The sequence below is a fragment of the Schistocerca americana genome, chromosome 8 (genome assembly GCF_021461395.2).
Source record: "Schistocerca americana isolate TAMUIC-IGC-003095 chromosome 8, iqSchAmer2.1, whole genome shotgun sequence".
Taxonomy (NCBI): Eukaryota; Metazoa; Arthropoda; class Insecta; order Orthoptera; family Acrididae; genus Schistocerca; species Schistocerca americana.
Window position 1 is genome coordinate 373268906 of NC_060126.1, and position 21996 is coordinate 373290901.

At 42.9% G+C, this 21996-nt stretch overlaps 1 protein-coding gene across 1 annotated transcript in view; it reads left to right on the plus strand.

The window, feature by feature from the left end:
- Positions 1-11368: 11368 nt before the first annotated feature.
- The window catches only part of LOC124544939, a 76045-nt gene continuing 65417 nt past the window's right edge, over positions 11369-21996 (plus strand). Inside the window, exons 1-2 of the mRNA XM_047123686.1 lie at positions 11369-11582; positions 19696-19908. Of these exons, the coding sequence (XP_046979642.1) occupies positions 11464-11582; positions 19696-19908 (332 nt within the window). The 5' untranslated portion in view covers positions 11369-11463. The remainder of the gene's footprint in view (positions 11583-19695; positions 19909-21996) is intronic.

Here is a 21996-nt window from a genome sequence, read left to right on the forward strand (position 1 = left end):
ACAAATGTGAACACATTGAGTAGAAGAACTGAAGCACTGCAACATAGCTGACTGGTATAAGGCGCAAGCAAATGAAGTAGACTGCCAGGTATTTAAACTGCAGCCATACTTCATGATGCACAATGGTTTACTCTGCAGATTGACGAAGTGCAGACCATATATGGTAGTTGCAGCAGCATCATGGTCGATGTTTTGCAACACACACATGACCATTTGTTATCAGGTCATGAGAGTCACACAACTACAGATAGGAGTGTTGCCAAAAAATACTGGTGGAAAACTAATGTGGAAGAGTATGTACAAAATTATGTATCTTATGCACACGGGGCTGATCTTAGCCACCAAAAAATTCTATTGCAAATATTGCCAGAAGTGAATAAACCATTCAAAATGTTTGGATTGGATGGCTTAGGATCATTTAATAGAACCCTTGCAGGAAATAAATAAATACTAACAATAAAAGATCAATTTTCCTGATACTCTGAAATGGTAGAAATCTCAGACAGACAAGCTAACACTGTAGCACATGCTTTACTAAATGATTGAGGCCTCAAGTTGGGGGTACCAGATGCCATAATAAGAGTCAAAGGTACAGATTTTATATTGGATTTAATGAAACAGCTCTTTCATTTGCTTCACATTTGGAAGTTAAGACCAAGTCCTTTCCATCCATAAGCAAATGGACAAACAGGAATGATTCACAGGATGATTTCCAAAATGATGAGCCACATTGTTAACACACAGCACAATAACTGGAACATACATCTACCATTCACAGTTCTAAAGTTTGCACGAGTACCAAACTTTCACCACACAAGGCAGTATTGAGTAGAAAATGGCCGTCTCGTTTTACATATAAAATCCATGCTTGGAACTGACAGCAAGTCAGTAACAGAACTCACAAAATGTTTATGTGAAGTTTGCAAAGTGTAAAATGAGCCAGTACAAAATCTTTAGACCACCAGGAACAGACAGGGCAATGTGTAGTGAAACTGGCACAATACAGAGTTATACAAAACCAACAAGTTTTTAAGTAACCCATTTACACCAAAAGGCAAAACCAAAAAGTTTTTAACTAAGTACCAGGGCATGAGTTTAATGGTAAATGTTAAGTTTCTATTGCCAATGAAAACATCTTGTGTTTACATAAGCAAGGAGAAACCATTCAACGGACCTTTTGATGCTTTACCACAAGTTCTGTCATTTGCACCAGTCTCAAAAACACTGTCCGTAGGTGATCGGAAACAGGTATCTGATGACAATCAAGAGATACAGAATATGCCTTACATAGTTGGATTGCATAATGTAAACTTATGATCAGATTTTTTATGTTGTGTGAGAGCTTTCTGTACATTTGTTAGCTTTGAGTGTTGCTATGTAGTTATCAACATATCTTATATGATAGGGTTCAGAAGTTAGTAATGAGTAGGTTAGGACTTATTTTCTTTTTCTGTAGGTGTACATATTTTTGGAAAAGTGAAGAAATTAATGAAATACTGACATACAGGAAACTTATTGTAATCCCGATAAGGCTTTATTTTGTCACAGAGTACCAAATACAGCTGAACCAAATGCTCAATTCTAGGATATTGTTCTCCAGACATTTGGATGTACTATTAACTAGTCATCGATGGATGTTAAGACTAACATACAACATTTGGGAAATACAAAATGAGGTATACAGGTTACAGGAGGTATTCATGGAATTACAGGTGGAAGTGCAGAAAGAGAATATTTTGGATGAAATATAAAAGAGCTAACACTCTCATATGAGAAATTGCGAGCATAATTAAACCAAATAGTGAGAAAATATGACAGACTTTAATAAAATAGAAAAGAGGATGCAGGAAGCCAATGGACTTGCTACAGTGGTAACACCAGCTCCTGTCAGATCACTGAAGTTACCTGCTATCAGGCTGGGCAAGCACTTGGATGCATGACCATCCAGTCTGCCAAGCACTGTTGGCAAGCATGATGCACTCAGCCCTTGTGAGGAAAACTGAGGAGCTACTTGATTGAGAAGTAATGGCTCCAGTCTCATAAACTTACATACGGCCAGGAGAGCAGTGTGCTGACCACATGCCTCTCCAGATCTGCATAGAGTGATTCCTGTGAGCTGAGGATGACATGGCTGCTGGAGTACAATTGCAAACATGGAACCTAATGTGCTTAATAACACAAGAATTGTAAGATAACTGATTACAGAATTTGCATAATATACTAAAGGTACCATGCAGACAATGAATAACAGCTTGGAAATAATACAGACTCTACTCAGTGCATTTGATAGGAGAATGAGCATAGTTAGACTGCTGCATGCATTAGCTGATAGAAGGACTTGAGACTAAAAGTAACAACACTGCAAGATGCAGTTCATTATGCTATGTATGGACAACTGAGATCTACACTGTTGCCTCTTGCCTCCAACACAGTTCCTACCAGGATTACACAAGGCACAAAAAGAATTCCCTTTGGGATTAAAACACCTAGGAACTGTAATTGAGAGAAACCTAGCCTTATTCTATGATGTGGGTATTAATTCAGATAAAGCAAAATTGCATATACCCATTCTGCTTCTGATGGTGGGTACGAATGCCCAATATCATTGTTTTACTTTTCACCCTTATCCAATAAAGTGGGGAATGATTAACAAGTGAATCCAAATATAAACACAAGAAGTATTATTAATCTCAGAACACAGCGAAGCTTATGGCCTCATGTCATTAGCACAGTTACAGCACTACATGAGAGAAAGCATTGTAATTTGTCCAGCCAAAGTGATACAAACTCATGTACAGGCGATGAGGTATGGGTGTTATTAAGAAAAACTGATGTGCCAGAGTGTCAAAGAGAAGTGTTAGCTTCACAATCATATTTCCAGAGAGTGGGAGCACACTGGATTTTTTTCAGGTTTTGCACCAGAAACTGTCATGGCAAATTTTTACCAAAATGGAAAACCCATACTCACACTACAAAACAGAGTTATATTAACAAAGGGTACAACTTGTAACACAGTAGGAGTGCAATTTCACCTTCCAGCACCTGTCATGGGTACAGCCATTATCTCGCTCTCACGGCCTACATTGTACTGGGCAGAAAAAATTGGTCAGGAGTGTTACCCATACATAAAATATTATTGCTCAACAACATCTTAAATCCCAACTGATTACACTCGCTATGTCAGATGGGAAAATGGATGAATTACACTAGAACAAATGTTCAACCATAATCAAAAATATAGAGATAAACAATGCTATAACATCATAACCACAAGCATTTCCAGTACAAGTGCTGCCATGGTTCTTCCAGTTTGTATATTCTGCTATAGCTTGAGGCATAAACCACTAATCCATCTGATATGCCAATCCATCAGACACCTGTCAACTGGTCAAATTGTAGCAATAAGGAATAAAACTGTGGACCTTGCCAAGGATGGGGAGGCTTCCCTGTCTCAGTGATACAGATAAAATCAAACAATGGAAAATCCAGGATGGAATGTAACAATATTATGAAAAGGATAGTTACTATTCACCATATAGTGGAAAAGCTGAGTTGTAGACAGGCGCAACAAAAAGGCTTTCAGAAACTAAGCTTTTGGCCAACAAGACCTTCTTCGAAATTTATTTGACAACACACACACACACACACACACACACACACACACACACACACACACACACAAAGAGTAGGGGTGAGGAAAGAGATGGATACCAGGGATAGGTTCTGGGATGGGGCCTACGGATTTGAGGAAAGACTGGAGATCCTGCTGGATTTCAGGAATGGGGTGTCTGTGACAGGATTTGTAGGTGAATGAATCTGACAGCTGGCAGAGTCCTTCTGCCAGGTAATTCTTGCAGTACAAAACAACAGTGGAGGAGCCTTTGTCAGCAGGGAGGGTTATGAGGTCAGGGTAAGTTTTTAGGTTGTGGATTGTAGTTCTTTCATTGGATTTAACATTAGTTTGCATGTTGAGTGATTTGAGGAGTGATAGTGAGGCAAGGTTCAAGGTTAAGGAATTCTGGAAAATTAACAGGAGGTGATTTGGAGGGCAGTGGGGATGGATCATCACCAGATGGAAGAGTGAACTGAGTCAGGCAGGGTTCAGCTGTGGTCTTTGCTTGAGTCTGATTGGTAGGGTTGGTGGTGAAAAAAGAGTTTACACTACAGGGTCCAGGAGAAGGAGAGAAGCTCTTTAAGAAGCCCTGCATGACTGAATTTCAGGCTGGGGCAAAAGGTGAGGCATTTACCAAGGACTGATACTTCTGTGGGGCTAAGGTTTTTAGTGGAAAGGTTCATGACTGTGTTTTGGGTCTTCTTAGGTTCTGGATTCTGTGTGGTAGTGGGAGGGAGTCCTTGATGGTGGGGGAAAATGTAATAAGTCTGCAAGACAGGGTTTATCAGCTATGAGAGGACTTGAGGGAGGTTTGGAGATAGTTACAGAGAAGATGGACTGCAGTATACTAAGACAGCAGTAAAAACTTAACAGGGAAGAGAGTTTTTAAGGTGGCACTGTGCATCTTGTTCTAGTTCCTGGAGTGCAAGAGTTTCAGTGTGTCTTATGAGATCCAGGAATTTCGGATTACATAGCAGGAGAATTTTAGGGATAGGAGAAAATATTGCAATAAGGTTTAGGTTTGATTGACTTGGCTTTTCAGGACTATGGGTGAAAGAAAAGCCATCAGATAGAATCAAGCAATGGAAAATCCAGGATAGAATGCAACAGCATTATGAAAAGGATAGTTTCTACTCTCCATATGGCATCTGAAGTCAGTTTTCAAGCAGTAGCATGTGATGAGAGTGGCAACAGTGTGGTACTGATAAGGAAGAGGCTGGGATGGAGAGGGAGAGGGATAGCAGGGTAGTGGTAGTGGTAGAGGACAGAATGTGCTGTTTGTGGGAGCTTACAAGGATGAGGTGGTGAGAGGGTAGGGCAGCTATGTGCAGTTGGGTGGTTAGACGAAGGGTGGGGAGGAGGGTGGGGGGTTGAAGAAAAGGAGGGAAGTAAAAAGAATGAGGATGCATTCGTGGAATGAAGGCCTGTGTAGCACTGGAAAGGGAACAGGGAAGGGGACATATGGGTAAGGACAAAGATTAACGAAGGTTGAGGAAGGTTGAGGAATGGAAGCTTAGGGGAATGTAGACTATATTGCAGGGAGAGTTCCCACCCGCACAATTAAGAAAGTTGGTATTTGTGTGAAGGATCCATTTATCACAGACTGTGATGTAGCTACCGAAATGAAGATCATTGTGTTGCGGGGGGGCTCAGCAACTGGGTGGTCCAGCTGTTTCTTGGCCACAATTTGCTGGTGTCCATCTGTATGGACAGACAGCTTGTTGGTTGTCATATCTGCATACAATGCAGCACAGTGGTTGGAGCTTAGCTTGTAGATCACATGTCTGGTATCACAGGTGAGGTGGAGGTCAACACTGAGAACAGTAGCTTGTTGGGTTGAGTAGGAGCAGGTGAATTGAGTGGGGGAGAAGGTGTTGAGGTTCTGGAGGAATGTGGATAGCATGTCTGCACCATTGATTCAGGTCACAAATATGTCATCAATGAATCTGAACCAGGTATGGGGTTTGGGATTCTGGGTGTTTAGGAAGGATTCCTCTACATGGCCCATGAATAGTCTGGCAAAGGATAGTGCTGTGTGGGTGCCCATAGCTATACCTCAGATTAGTTTGTAGGTAATGCCTTCAAAGGAGAAATAATTGTAGGTGAGCATATAGTTGGTCATGGCATCTAGGAAGGAGGTTCGGTTTGGAATCCATCAGTCATTGGAAACATAGTAAGGTCTTGGGGATTAGGTATGTAGTGTAAATGGAGGTGGCATCAACAGTGATAAGCAGGACACTGTGTGGTAAAGGAACATTAGCTTTGGAGAGTTGGTGGAATAATTGTTTGGTGTCTTTAATATGGGAGAGTAGGTTGAGGTAATAGGCTGAAAGTGTTGGTCTATGAGAGCAAAGATTCTCTCAGTGAGGAAACAGTCACCACCCACAATGAGGCATCCTGGTTTGTTGGGTTTATGGACTTTAGGAAGCATGTAGAAGGTAGGAGTGCAGGGAGTATTAGGGGTGAGGAAAGAGATGGACACAGGGATAGGTTCCTGGATGGGCCTAAGGATTTTAGGAGAATCTGGAGATCCTGCTGGATTTCTGGAATGGGGTGTCTGTGGCTGGATTTGTAGGCAGACGAATCTGACAGCTGGCAGAGTCCTTCTCCCAGGTAATTCTTGCAGTACAAAACAACAGTGGTGGTGCCTTTGTCAGCAGGGAGGGTTATAAGATCAGGATCAGTTTTTAGGTTGTGGCTGCCATTTCTTTGATTGAATTTAACGTTAGTTTGCATGTTGAGTGATTTGAGGAATGATAGCGAAGCAAGGTTCATGGTTAAGAAATTCTGGAAAATTAACAGGAGGTGATTTGGAGGGGAATGGGGATGGATCATCGCCAGATGGAAGAGTGAACTGAGTCAGGCAGGGTTCAGCAGTGATCTTTGATTGAGTCTGATTGGTAGGGTTGGTGGTGAAAAAGAGTTTACACTGCAGTCTCCAGGAGAGGGAGAGAAGCTCTTTAAGAAGCCCTGCATGACTGAATTTCAGCTGGGGCAAAAGTGTGGCCTTTGCAAAGGACTAATACTTCTGCGGGGCTAAGGTTTCTATAGGAAAGTTTCATGACTGTGTTTTGTGTCTGTTTAGGTTCTGGATTCTGTGTGGTAGTGGGAGGGATTTTTTTGTGGTGGGGTAAATGTAGTAAGTCTGCAAGACAGGGTTTATCAGCTATGAGGGGACTTGGGGGCGATTTGGAGTTTGTTGTAGAGAAGGTGTATAGTAGTAGTCTAAGACAGGAGTATAAACTCAAGAGGGCAGAGAGTTTTTTGAGGTGGCATTGTGCATGTTGTTCTAGTTCCTGGAGCGCAAGAGTTTCAGTGTGTCTTATGAGATCCAGGAATTTGGGATTGCATAGCAGGAGAATTTTAGGGATGGTAGAAGGTATTGCAATAGGGATAGGTTTGATTGACTTGGTTTTGGAGAACTATCTTGGTGAGGGTTAAGGACTGGCAGAATCTGAACAGATGAAGGTCATTGTGGAAGGAACTGTGGCAACTGAAGGCGAGTAATTTGATGGTAAGGTCTTCTGGGTTCGATTGTATGGGCCAAGAAACAATGCAGGAAGAGTATGTGAGACTGGGTTCTGTCCAGGGATAAGAAAACATTTCTCTATTGATGCAGATGACAGGAGCAAGGATCCATAGTGATGGTCAAAATGTTTAAAAATACGTGAATAGTATAGGATAAAGTCTGAAAAAATTTGTACATAAATTTGCAAAAATACAGCTAAACACGTAGAAAAAATTACGAAAATGATGAAACGGTGAAGCAAGGGGAAATGAGATTATTACAGAGAGAGTAGGCCAGTAATGTATGGCGAATACCATATGAAAATGGCGTGAAGACACAATGAGAGTAAAGAATAAATCAATAAAAAGATTACAATGTAGGTTTCAGGTCTGTGGGTATATAAGTGTGAAAATGGAAAAGGCAGATGTGGCTATGTTAGGTGAAGTTAGTAGGTGCGAACTAGAATAGAAAGGAGAAGTAGTGGGAGGTGAGGAGGGGTTGGTAGGATGAGATACAAGTTTTCTGTGGCACAGGTTAAGCATAGGTAATAACATGCTTATACAATAACATATGTGAGAGTGAGACAGGAGGTATAGGCTTAATGATTTTGGTGGGTGTAATGTGGGACACGATATGCTGCACCAACAATCAGCATGGTATTGTAGCTGTGTGTGTGTGGGCAAGATTGTTGATACAGTGTGGCTTGTAAGTAGAGCCTGCAGTGCAGTTTGTAAGGCTACAAGAGAAAAACAGGAAAGAAGAGAAAGAAGGACGGACCCTGAGTATAGTAATGCATTGGAAAACGATAACAAAGGAAAATGCCACTGGTTATATGGTGGAAGAAGAGCCACCAGATAAAATCAAGCAATGGAAACTCCAGGACAGAATGCAACAATATCATGAAAAGGATAGTTTCTAGTCACCATATAGCAGAGATGCTGATTCACACATAGGCACAACATAAAGACTGTCAGAAACTAAGCTTTTGGCCAACAAGGCCTTCTTCGAAATTTGACAACACACACACACACACACACACACACGCACACACACACACACACACACACACAAACTCACGCAAACACAACTCAAATACACATTACCACAGTATCTCGCACCTGAAGCCAGTTTTCAAGCAGCAGCAGAATGTGATGAGAGTGACAACAGTGTGGTAGGGCTAAGAAGGACGCTGGGATGGAGAGGGGGATGGGATAGCAGGTTATTTTGCGTGATATAGACTGAATTCCTGAGACGAATGTCATTTGTAGTTAGTTGCTGATAAGGCCTTCTTTTAAAATGTCAGAACCTACGAAAATATAATTCTCTTACGTAGATATATGTCTTTCTATGTTAAGCAGTTCAAACACGCAACTGAATCATCCTCTACAATATGTCGTTTCTGTAATGGTGAGTCAAAAACTTCCCTAACATGACTGTCGTCGCTATGACAGATGTGATGAAAGAAATGTGTGTGACTAACTTTAAAAAGAGCTGATTTCTTAACAGTAACCGATAACATGTTGAGCGTGGATTTCCCTTTCTGCAGTCACAAACACAAGCATGACGGCGAATCGCATCCACGGGAAATGAATCTATATTGTTAACCCACTTATCAAATGGTTCAAATGGCTCTAAGCACTATGGGACTTAACATATGAGGTCATCAGTCCCCTAGACTTAGAACTACTGAAACCTAACTAACCTAAGGACATCACACACATCCATGCCCGAGGCAGGATTCGAACCTGCGACCGTCGCAGTAGCGCTGTTCCGGACTGAAGCGGCTAGAACCGCTCGGCCACAGTGGCCGGCTAACTCGCTTATCCATACAAAGTTTATTCCCCCAAGCGTTTCAAGGTTTCATTTATTCCAGATTCATTTTATTTCTAGGACATTTCCTAGCCAATCTTCACAATTGTATTTTTGCATACGACCAGGGCTGGAGCAGTTGGAATTCGTGGAGCCGTAACGCCTGCTCCGTACACCGCCACCGCCTAACATCGTGATATGATGTCTGAAGATGGTCTAAAACAGATTGAAATTGGTAACCTGAAAAACAAAAAAGTTTCTTGCGGTCGAGACTGTTTATGTTCGTTAGCAAGTATTAGTAAGAACTGCTGCTGTCCAAGAGAAAAGTTCTTAAAAATTACTATATCGATTAAATTTTTAACGGAGAACAGAGGGCCACTATAAAGTTTTCCAGTCTCAGAATAGACATATAACGCGCAAACTATTTATCTCTATTGACCTTGTATGGGAGTCTCGCGGGCAAAAAAAGACGTGGAACTGTTCCAATCATAATTTTTGACGAACGTCTTCTGTTGCTGTTCGGCAGAAGACAATAAATAAAAGTAACTACAAATAAAATAACTCCTGCAACAGTAAAAAGAGAAGAACAAACTAAATCACAGAGTACGACGTTCACACAGGACTGCAAGCTGGCTGAAACTGTAACATAGTGCAAGCGGGAAGTTTGTGGTGTTGGGGCGAAAGCGTGACAACTTCGGGTGGTTGCTGCTGCTACAGATCTACAGATATCCTGGGACTGGCAGAAAGCGGTACTTCCATCGTAGCTGTCAATCCGGAAGTACACTACTGGCCATTAAAATTGATGCACCAAGAAGAAATGCAGATGATAAACGGGTTTTCATTGGACAAATGTATTATACTATAACTGACATGTGATTACATTTTCACGCAATTTGGGTACCCAGAACAACCACCTCTGGCCGTAATAACGGCCTTGATACGCCTGGGAATTGTGTCAAACAGATTTTGGATGGCGTGTACAGGTACAGCTGCCCATGCAGCTTCAACACGATACCACAGTTCATCAAGAGTAGTGACTGGCGTATTGTGACGGGTCAGTTGTTCGGTCACCATTGACCAGACGTTTTCCATTGGTGAGAGATCTGGAGAATGTGCTGACCAGGGCTGCAGTCGAACATTTTGTGTGCCCAGAAAGGCCCGTACAGGACCTGCAACATGCGGTCGTGCATTATCCTGCTGAAATGTAGGGTTTCACAGGGACCGAATGAAGGGTAGAGCCAGGGGTCGTAACACATCTAAAATGTAACGTCCACTGTTCAAAGAACGTCAGTGCGAACAAGAGATGACCGAAACGTGTAACCAATGGCACCCCATACCATCACGCCGGGTGATACGCCAGTATGGCGATGACGAATACACGCTTCCAATGTGCGTTCACCGCGATGTCGCTAAACACGGATGCGACCATCATGATACTGTAAAAAGAACCTGGATTCATCCGAAAAAATGACGTTTTGTCATTCGTGCACCCATGTTCGTCGCTGACTACACCATCGCAGGCGCTCCTCTCTGTGACGCAGCGTCAAGGGTAACCGCAACCATGGTCTACGGGTCTCCGAGCCGATAGTCCATGCTGCTGGAAACGTCGTCGAACTGTTCGTGCAGATGGTTGTTGTCTTGCAAACGTCCCCATCTGTTGACTCAGGGATCGAGACGTGGCTGCACGATCCGTTACAGACATGTAGATAAAATGCCTGTCATCTCGACTGCTAGTGATAGGAGGCCGTTGGGATCCAGCACGGCGTTCTCCTGAAACCACCAATTTCATATTCTGCTAACAGTCATTGGATCTCGACCAACGCGAGCAGCAATGTCGCGATACGATAAACCGCAATCGTAATAGACTACAATTCGACCTTTATCAAAGTCGGAAACGTGATGGTACGCATTTCTCCTCCTTACACGAGGCATCACAACACCGTTTCACCACGCAACGCCGGTCCACTGCTGTTTGTGTATGAGAAATCGGTTGGAAACATCCCTCATGTCAGCACGTTGTAGGTGTCGCCACCGGCGCCATCCTTGCGTGAATGCTCTGAAAAGCCAATCATTTGCATACACAGCATCTTCTTCCTGTCGGTTAAATTTCGCCTCTGTAGCACGTCATCTTCGTGTTGTAGCAATTTTAATGGTCAGTAGTGTAATTTTGAACAGATTATAGGTTAGAAAGCAAGCATTGGCACGCAGGGTGCTTCATAGAAGAAATGTGGCATCTTTCTAAGTGCTCAGCTTGGTCAATACTCGTTTGCGGAGCCGTCAATTAATAATACACAGTCTAAGAGGAAGAGAGAAAGAGAGAGAGAGAGAGAGAGAGAGAGAAGGGGGGAGGAGGGAGTTGAGAAAAATCCGGAAGGACGTCGGAGCGATAACTTTGTCGGCAGCGACCGGTTGCCATATTTCACAACGCGGCCAAAACAAGAGCCGCAGTGAGCGGATCCTGTTTGCGGCGGTTACAGACTGCGCGATATGTGAGGCGTTTCAGTGCAGTCCACGGAGGAGCGTTGCGGCAAACATGGGGCTCTCCGCTCGGAAAGTGGGACCCATTCTGCTGCTGATGCTGACGGCTGCCGTCGCCGTCGATGACGTCACCAGAGCTTCTGTCCAGTCTGGTAGCCGCAAGGGGCGCTTCAGGTGAGTATCTGCAACTGCTTGGCCACACAACGGAAACGTGATCAGCAAAACGCTGGCATTTCGTACTATACTGATGCGAATAGTCGTGGAATGCGTGCCCGTACCTCGAGGGCTCCAGAGGAATCTTGAAACACCTGTGCCAGTGATGGTTTTTGCCAGGTGAATGGGTGGGGTGGGGGGGGGGGGGGGGGGAGCATTTCGGCAAAACCCCTTGCTATTGGCAGCAGTCCACTGACGTCACAGTGAGGCTGCGCAGCACACGCAGTGTCGTGTTACACTTTAATTTTACTTTCGGTTTGGTTCAGTAGACACTTGGACAAATCAAATCAAGTGGAATGACAGATGTATTACACATTAGGTCCAAATAAATGATAATTAAGATGAAAAATACGTCACTCGTTCGATGAAGAAGCAGATGTTAATGTTGCCTGTTTCAGAATTATTATGCTATTTATCAGATGAAGATGCAGTCCATAGCTGCTTCCTCCTTATGGCACATTTCTTCATGGCTTCCATCTTCGCTTTTCGATTCAGATACATATACTCTTGTTCTTACATAAAGAGCACGAACCTCAGGAAATTTTAATTTCAAAACAGAGCGCAGAGACATTACATTGTTTTTGTCACACTACCCATACATTCCTGTTATCGTCTGCTGGATCCACGAAATATGTTTTATCTACATCGGCACAAAATTCCTTACAAACTTTTATTTTTTTTTTACCCGTATGAGATGTCACAGCTACAATATTTATTTCCGATTCCTCAACTGCCTTAATCATACTCTGAAGCAAAATACTAGTGATAACTGTGTAAAAGTGAAAATAAATTGGTTGCGCCACTTTTTGCACAACCTAGGGATCATGCAAACTTGAATACTAGATTGTAGATCGATCGCTATGTCCTCCGACAAATCGTAAGATACGCAGACATCAACATTCATTTCTCCAGATGTCAAAAATGCTAGTCTCTGTTGGGTAGTAAAGGTTTTTGACTTAGCGTTCAATAAACACGGGATATCTTCGAGAGTACCCGGTCTAGGCGCTTTAGTCTGGAACCGCGCGACCGCTACGAAATGGCTTCAGGTGGCTCTGAGCACTATGGGACTTAACATCTGTGGTCATCAGTCCCCTATAACTTGGAACTACTGAAACCTAACTAATCTAAGGACATCACACTCATCCATGCCCGAGGCAGGATTCGAACCTGCCACCGTAGCGGTCACGCGGTTCCACACTGACGCGCCTAGAACCGCACGGCCACATCGGCCGGCGACCGCTACGGTCGCAGGTTCGAATCCTGCCTCGGGCATGGATGTGTGTGATGTCCTTAGGTTAGTTAGGTTTAAGTAGTTCTAAGTTCTAGGAGACTGATGACCTCAGATGTTAAGTCCCATAGTGCTCAGAGTCATTTGAAGCATTTTGAGCCGGCCAGAGTGGCCGTGCGGCTCTAGGCGCTACAATCTGGAACAGCGTGACCGCTGCGGTCGCAGGTTCGAATCCTGCCTCGGGCATGGATGTGTGGGATGTCCTTAGGTTACTTGGGTTTGGGTAGTTCTAAGTTCTAGGGGACTGATGACCTCAGAAGTTAAGTCCCATAGTGCTCAGAGCCATTTGAGCCAACCATTTTGAAGTACCAGGTCTGCATTTAAATTCCTTCGTCCATTTCTGAAGCGCTGATCTGCATAACAAAGCCATTTTTTGCTTTCGTAAATAAGCATATGCTTTTGGACGATAGAGCTCTTAAAGTCGATGCATAGGCAATGTGTTCTGAATTTCACTTTATCCTTTTGCTTTTGTTCAACAGACATCGTATTTGCGCCAGTGTAAAACATTTTGACAAGATATTACTCACACTTATGTGTAATTGGTTTTCTGTTTCGCGTCAGATAACCTTTTTGTCCGCTTTCACGAGAGAACACGGCGAAGAGAATTTGTTATACTTCATAAGGCTACATTACATTTCTTTAGTACTGCTTTTTTCTGTGCATTTAGTTTTATTAAAAGTTAAATCTCGGCTGTTATTGTTATTTCTGAGCTTTCTGAGTAACACGTGAAATGTCCAGGTATAAGATCTCAATCAAAAGTTGAACAATGTTTTCTCACTAGAATAGTTAACACATCTTGCGATAGGAAAAAAATATCGGCTGTTTCTACTAGAAATGAAGCTGTAGTATCGAGGAGCAAATATAGCGTGGAGCAATCCACAATTTCCTGAAAAAAATTGTTGAATTTGTGTGATTTTTTTATTTTAAGGTAATTCTTGAGTTATAATTAGTTTGAGTGTTATTTATGCACTGAATTCTCTCGTTGCACCTGCATCGCTGCATTCTTCCCCATCCCAGTTTGGAATGCTGGGGATTACTTTCGGTAGTAGCTTCTTTCTTGGAGGTAACGCTAACAGTTCGTTTCTCTAATCTCATTCATAAACTTCGGGTTGAAAGTGAACTGACGACATACATGTAGTTTCCACATTCACTTTTTCCGGACGTTTGCTTCGAACTATCCACCAACGTTGCAAGTTCTTATCTTCGGAAAAACCATGATAAATAACGTTTGTCGCATTTCGAGCGATATTAATGCATTGTGCCGCAGCGTAATTACAGTGATCCTTGCTCGTGAGTGACACGAAATGAGTTGTTTTCTTTGGATGCACATCACGATTTCCGTTTTGTGCTGAATTCACAGCCACGAGAGTCCTCAAAGTATCAATGCGCGCAGGGGCGTCTGCATATTTTTTGCTCGCAAGGGGTCGGAATGGTCTATCTCCTTTTTCTACCTAACTCGTTTTTTTCGGCGTGTTCATGCAAAATATCTTGTCCGGTTTTGCAGTTTGTCCTAGACATTTACGAAGGCGTAAAATGGGAAGTAATGGTGTGGTATCTGTTCTTGCGATCTGTGAGGAGGATATATCGCTACTGCATGTAATTAAAACTACGATGGGACATCGGAACGTAATTAACACATTATTATGGAAGGCCAAATAACGTTTAATGATGCTGCACTACATTTGAAAGTGAAACAGCTACACGACACTTTTTATCACATCTATAAGATAACAAAATTGATTCTGTCACACAGCGCCAAAGATAAACAACCAGTAGGTGTGCAGCGTAGAGCCTTCTCAATCGAATGCGGTCTCTGGTGTCTGTACACAAACCAGTAACGCCATGAACTTCAGCCGGCCGTGGTGGTCTAGCGGTTCAGGCGCTCAGTCCGGATCCGCGCGACTACTACGGTCGCAGGTTCGAATCCTGCCTCGGGCATGGATGTGTGTGATGTCCTTAGGTTAGTTAGGTTTAAGTAGTTCTAAGTTCTAGGGGACTGATGACCTCAGAAGTTAAGTCCCATAGTGCTCAGAGCCATTTGAACCATGAACTTCATTTGTGTAAGAGCTGCTGCTTTATTTAGACTGAAAAATGATAAGCGTAATTACAGAGCTACGAATTGTCGTTAAGTTTAGCTTGAAAGTGGAAAAACTGCTACTGAAATCTGTTATTAGAAGAAGTGTATGGCGAATACTGTTTATCAGGTACACGAGTTACTGAGTGCTTGGCTCTAAGCACTATGGGACTTTACAGCTGAGGTCATCAGTCCCCTGAACTTAGAACTACTTAAACCTAACGAACCTAAGGACATCACACACATCCATGCCAGAGGCAGGATTCGAACCTGCGACCGTAGCGTTCGCGCGGTTCCGGACTGAAGCGCCTAGAACCGCTCGGCCACAGCGGCTGGCAACTGAGTGCTTCAAGAGTTTCCAAGATGGCTGTGAAGACGTTCAAGATGAATCGGGTCCGGGAGGGCCTTCAACATCAAAAACTTTACTACGTGTAAACGTAGGTACTGTGATTCGTTCTGGCCGTCTGTTGAGTATTCGATCACTTTCTGAAACTACTGGAATTGACAAAGAGTGAGTAAGGCAAATTTTACATAACCAGTTTAACATGAGAATAATGAGTGCTAAACTGGCGTTGAAAATTCTCACTAACGAACCAAAAAGAAAATCTCGTAAAAATGTTGTTGTTGACACTTTGAATACCATTGAAAATGGCCGTAATTTCTTGGAAACATGTGACGAATCTTGATTTTTCACTTATAACCTAGAAATTAAGCGCCAGTCCATGCTTGGAAGGGCCTAATTTCACCGAGAGCGAAAGAAGCTCGAATGAGCAAATGAAGATACAAAGCGAAGATGCTTGTTTTTTTTCTTTTTTTCGATGTTAATGGAATGGTGTATCTTCACTGGGATCCAGAATGTCAAAGTATTAATCAACATTACAACATTGATATACATGAAATGTATTCGCCGTTGCGAGTTCGAATAATCATCAGCTGTGTAAGGGAACGACGACAATGAAAATTTATGCCGGACTGCGACTCGAAACCCGTTTTCCCGTTTTACGCGAGCGTTCTCCTTATTTTGGCTATCCGTGCACGACTCACGGCCATACTTAAACTGACATATGTCGTCGTTCCAGCGTCACAATTTGTGCTTGTACACACATTATGTGACTCCCGTACAGAGGAGTACATTTGAACTGAGAGTCACTGCTTGGTGTCGGTGGATAAATACGATACTGCAATGCCTGTGTTGGCCGAAGAAACACTGCATCGATATTCTTAACAACACAGGCCCTGCATGATGATAATTATCGTTACTACCTCGAGGTTTTTGCTCAACTCCGTGAGAAAATAAGAAACAAAAAATAAAAGGAAACAAGCCGAACTGTGGAAGAACAAGTCATGGCTTCTGTATCAAGACAACCTACCAGCTCATATCGCATTGCCTGTTAGAGGTTTCTAGCGAAGTTCTGGATGCCACTGTAAGACCGCCCTCCTTATTCGCTTGACATAGCACTTTTATTTGTTCCCCGAGATCAAATCTGCATTAAAAGGAACATTTTAGTTCGTCGAAGCAGTGAAGGAAAAAACGAGACGCGACATCAAGGAGCTCACAGAGGTAGACTTCCAGCACCGTTTGCATCAATGGAAAATTGCATCATTGCAGCGTTGTAGGGATAGGGGAGTATATTGAAGGCGGCAATAACTAAATATGTATATCTATGACGTGAAATGTTTTACAGCAATAGTCCCGTTATTTTGTAGCCATAGCTATACTCGTACTGGCCAAGACATTGTAAACAACAGTCTAAACGTCTACCGGTTCAAAAAATGGTTCAAATGGCTCTGAGCACTATGCGACTTAACTTCTGAGGTCATCAGTCGCCTAGAACTTAGAACTAATTAAACCTAACTAACCTAAGGACATCACACACATCCATGCCCGAGGCAGGATTCGAACCTGCGACCGTAGCGGTCACGCGGTTCCAGACTGAAGCGCCTAGAACCGCACGGCCACACCGGCCGGCCGTTTACCGGTCGTTCAGGTCGTCGACAATAGAAATACGGCCCTTGGTCTGTGCGTTCTTGGGCAAATAGTGGCCACCATTTCACTGCGCCAGAGTTTCAAGGTGAATTTTAGCCAAAATAATCACAGGGGTGACCAGGGCGGAACGCCTAACGTTTGCAGCAAATTCTGGAGGTCTCAGTGATGAAAAAAAATTTTATAAAAATTTGGAACCGTTTATTCAAACATTTTTGTACTAAAATTTTCAAATGAAAACAACATAAAACGGCATATTTCTTTTGTTATATCAACAAACTAAGTGCCTTCATGTAATAAAATGGAACACCTGCAGCCGTTCTTTCGATGTTTTTATTATACAGCTACCAGTTTCGTTGATTCAGTACACTTTCGTTGATTCAGTACACCATCTTCAGGCGTCAACTGACGCTGAGGGTGTGAATTCCAGTCGTGTACAGGATCCCGTCAGTGGCCAACATCTTCCCCTGTCAGAGGTTCGAGTGCTCCCTTGGGCGTGGGTGTGTCTGTTGTCCTTAGCGTGAGTTAGTTTAAGGTAGATTAAGCAGTGTGTAAGCCTAGAGACTGATGAGCTCAGCAGTTTGGTGCCATAGGATCTTACCACAAATTTACAAATTTCCATATTGGCCAACTTCTATGAACTGGTTTCCGTAGACTAACAGCGATGTTGCGTCTGCAGCCAACAACTGGTATCTATATAACAAATAACATCGCAAGGACACCTGCCGGTGTTCCATCTTATTACGTAAGTGAACTGCCGAAGTCTCTCAGGCATTTAGTCAGAAGGATGGACATACAATAGCTGTCTTTAAGTGCGTTCAGACGCACGCACGGGGTGGAATGGACTCTTTTTTTTTTCCTTCTTCGATGACACATCTTAAAAGTAAGCTAGGCTTCATCGTCCTCCGTATCCATGTCGGCACACTAGTTATGAGCCCACTGCTTCCTGAAACTTAAGTTAGGATGGCGAGCGAGAAATCTAAGAACCCAGTTTTCTCCAGCCATTTTTGTTTCGTGTGGAATGGGTGGAAGCATCCGTTTCGTTCAGCAATCTGATACACTAATATGCGCAGAATTTTTCATAGTTCTACCAAAACCTCGCTTTTGGGGATTCTAAGGTATTTGATAAGTTCCAACTACTTTTGCTTCTTATCGAAACCACTCTGATATTTTCCGTATGTTTTGTCATTTGTTGAAAGGGGATTGTCGTTTATCATTTTTACGTTTCGTTTTAAAGTAGTCAAAGACACGAGAAATTATTTCGATGCTTTTTTGTGGGTCATAGTTTTATCAGTTAGGTACAGCTTGTTCCATGTAATTCTTCAGACTTTCCCTGCGAGGCACTCTCTTGTTGTTTAATCGGGTTTCTGCCGGTTATTTGCGTCTTTTGCTGCACGGTATTTCAGGTGCTGTCAGACAGCACCTGAAGAAGACTGTGAGTCGCGCAGCTGAAATATCATGCATAAAAAGACGCGAATAACAGGCAGAAACCCGATTAATCAACAGCTTGTTCCATGTTTTTCGTGGACCTACTTCGTCTCTCCGTTTTCCGTACATAATGACGTACCATCTGCAAAAAACAGTGCGGCAGAAATGAAGAATAAATGGCATCCGTGGAGGAACGGACTATAATAGAAACCATTATACCCCATTTATTGAGAAAATAATCAGTAACCAATGTAAACACGTTCTTTTTCCAACTGCGTTGTACACAAAGATAGCTAAGAACATCCCGATTATGTGGACTAAACATTGATTGTGAAGAAAAAAGTATGACAGACTCTAGTTGGAAATGGTTCAAATTCGATCACTTTTATTGACGGACTACGCAACTTGCGTGCGACAGTAACTGTAACCTTACTAAACCATAACAGACATTGATTTGTTAAAACACTTGTCAGTCTGTGTGCACCCTAGCGCCTGTAGACGAAATTAGACGACCTGGACCGTTCTGTCCCAGTAGTCCATTCCGCCTCGGCTCCCCCCCCCCCCCCCCTCTCTGTTCCCGCTACCTGTACCTATGTACTTCAACTTTGGAGTACATTTCCAGTTGCCGCGCCATTTCATTCGCACACTGGGGGGCATGTGTCATCTGCACAGCCGCAGAACTGTGTCTTCAGGAAAGCCAGAATGTGTACTCTCTTCTGACAATACGGCACTCTCGTTGCGCAGTGGTCTAAGTGTTGGACGACACGTGTAACTTACTTTTTGAAGCGCCTACGTTTCTTTGAGCAGTTTTAGATTATGATTTCGCAGATTTACTAATATTCATTTGAACTGACTGCCTTTAGTTCACAGTAACGCTATTTTTTAATGTTTCTTATATCTTCGTCTTCCATTCGCTGCTTTCCTTGATTCTAAGCATGTAGACGCTGGTAGACAGGCAGGTGTTCAAATACTTTTTTCGGTCAGTATAGCTCCAACACACTTATATTTTGTAAGTTACTACGGCCTGGTCTTTTTTTTTTGGCTCATACGAATAAGATGTAAGTGGTCTGGACACATTGCTAATATTCGGGAGAGGCTACTTCCAAACCTTCTTCGAATTACTGTTCTTAAATTTTACGTTTTTCCTGAATCTCATGAATGAATACGATGACATCTGCTGGTACGGTCCAAGGCTGCTTCCTTTGCCACCATCGTCCATCTGGAGCACTGTCTCGAATGACTGCGACATCGCCCAGATTTTCTCAGTCTTTTTTGCCTTCTTGTCTTGTTTTGTGCCCAGGTGGGAACGGGACGACTGGTTCGAGGCTCAGTTCACCGGCCACCCGAAGTTCGCCTGCGCCAAGACCGGTTATCCTCGCGGTGACAAGTTCCCAGGCTATGACCGCAAGTTCTTCTTCAAGACTCCAGAATCTCCCAAGAACCTCTTCTGCGCACTCCGAGGTACGGATAATGATCTGCGAGCCATGATTCGGCACGTCGGTCTCAAATGGAGGTAAGATCCATATTCATGTTACCATTACAGGAATATATCCTGAATGTAGTGACAGAAAATCATAGAGTATAGAGCACGCTTGTACAGTATGGAAGACCAGTGTTAGTTGGAATAAGGAGTTAGTCGGCACACAGCTGCTATTTTCTGTCACCGTGAAATGAAAGTGCTGCGATCCTTTTAGTGGGGAGTGTCTGTAAAGGTGCGACATCCACCTTAGCTTCAGTCCGCTTGGATGCGTCATGAATAAAGGACCCCTGTGTAATATTATTCTGACTGGTGAGTAAACTCTTTCATGGTAATTTCTTTTGTTCTGGTGAACCTGTAGATGGAATTGAGGAGCGGTTTTCGAAACAATTGGTTCAAATGGCTCTGAGCACTATGGGACTTAACTTCTGAGGTCACCAGTCCCCTAGAGCTTAGAACTACTTAAACCTAACTAACCTAAGGACATCACACACATCCATGCCCGAGGCAGGATTCGAACCTGCGACCGTAGCGGTCGCGCGGTTCCAGACTGTAGCGCCTAGAACCGCTCGGCCAAACCGGCCGGCTCGAAAACATTGTTAACTGTTGTTACACGCACGATTATAATCTTTTGTTTCTGTTGATTCGGATTGTGTGGTATCCATTTCGTTTTTAATATCGGCCTAGGCCTAGATGGCATAGTTAGATACGAGGTCAGTTGGCACGCCTATGAGAACGTGCCCCGCACCTAAACCAGCTAAATCCTCCATTACTGTCCATTAGAAAAATAAAATAATCCAGCTATAAGTGAAAAAGAACTTCCCAGAAAACGTCGACTTAAATTTTCTTCTAAGGACTCTTGTGACGGCTTGTCACATATTAACTTCGCCGGAAATAACAACAGCTTGTCCTCCCTCAGTGACAGTTCAGCGGCTGAAGAAAGCTCCATGGTGAAGAGCTTTCCCTTCAGCCTCTTGCATAGGTGAGGGTACGGTCCTCATTCGATAGTCCCCACGAATCTTGGAGAAACTCAAAAAGTTTCCTACATGTCACATCGAACAAGACTAGCAACGAATCCCCCATAATCTCAAGGGCCTCCTGATCACGCCGAATTTGATGTAAATGAGTGTTTTGGTGGAGTACCTCCTCGCCGTTATCCTGAGAAGACTGTCGAATCCGATCGCAACGAAATTCAAGTATCTACCAAGGTCAAACAGAGCAAAACTGGAGACTGTCAGAAAATGGGCAGATTCAGTTGTATACGACCAAAGAAAAATTGTGCGAAAATTGAACCCACCTGCTCAGATGTACGAGTGACGAATTCCTACTTTTGTGACTGATTTAAAACATTGCTCTAGTTCTATCTGAATAAGTATAGGTAGCTCTAATAATAAGCTAGATTCATTTTTCTTGAAGGATTTATTGTTTGTTTACATATTTAAGATCATACTGTTGTTTATACATCCAAGCAGAATTCATTTTTGTTCAAATGCGACTTCATTGCGAGGAATATAATTTTTGAACAATTTATTCTTTTCAAAGGAAGTTACCCCACATTTTGATAAAATAAAATGTTTTTCTTCGTAAATTTCTGTGATTCAAGTATCCGTATGTGTATCAGCTTATGCCAACTCGCCGCTAGAGGCATACTAGCACCAGGCTTACTTAGGATGCAAGCTTTCAGAAAAAGTATATTTAGAGTTGTCGAGACACGTATTTAAATAATGGGTGCAACATGATTTTGTAGCCAAAAGATAAAGCAATCCGCCACATTCACCAGAATCTCCACAAGTACTGCACAAAACATTAAAAAAATCAAAAGCCAAAATATATACCAACTAGCCCTGGTCTCCCCTTCAATTCCGCTAGAAGCCCAGAACGAAATTGAACGACTTTTTATATAATCCACTCGTGTTTAATGTAGCATTATGCTGAACATATCACTAACCTATGGCCTATTGTAACAATATTGACAGGCGTCGCTCTACTCTATCTTGAGGCGCTTTCTTTTGTAAATGTGAGACTTCCGCTCCAGTCTGGAAAAAATCCCACAAACTAGCTAAATTGCTTTCGCGATAACGCGAAATGCCTACACTGCTATCTTCAGTGAATTCTTCATAGAAG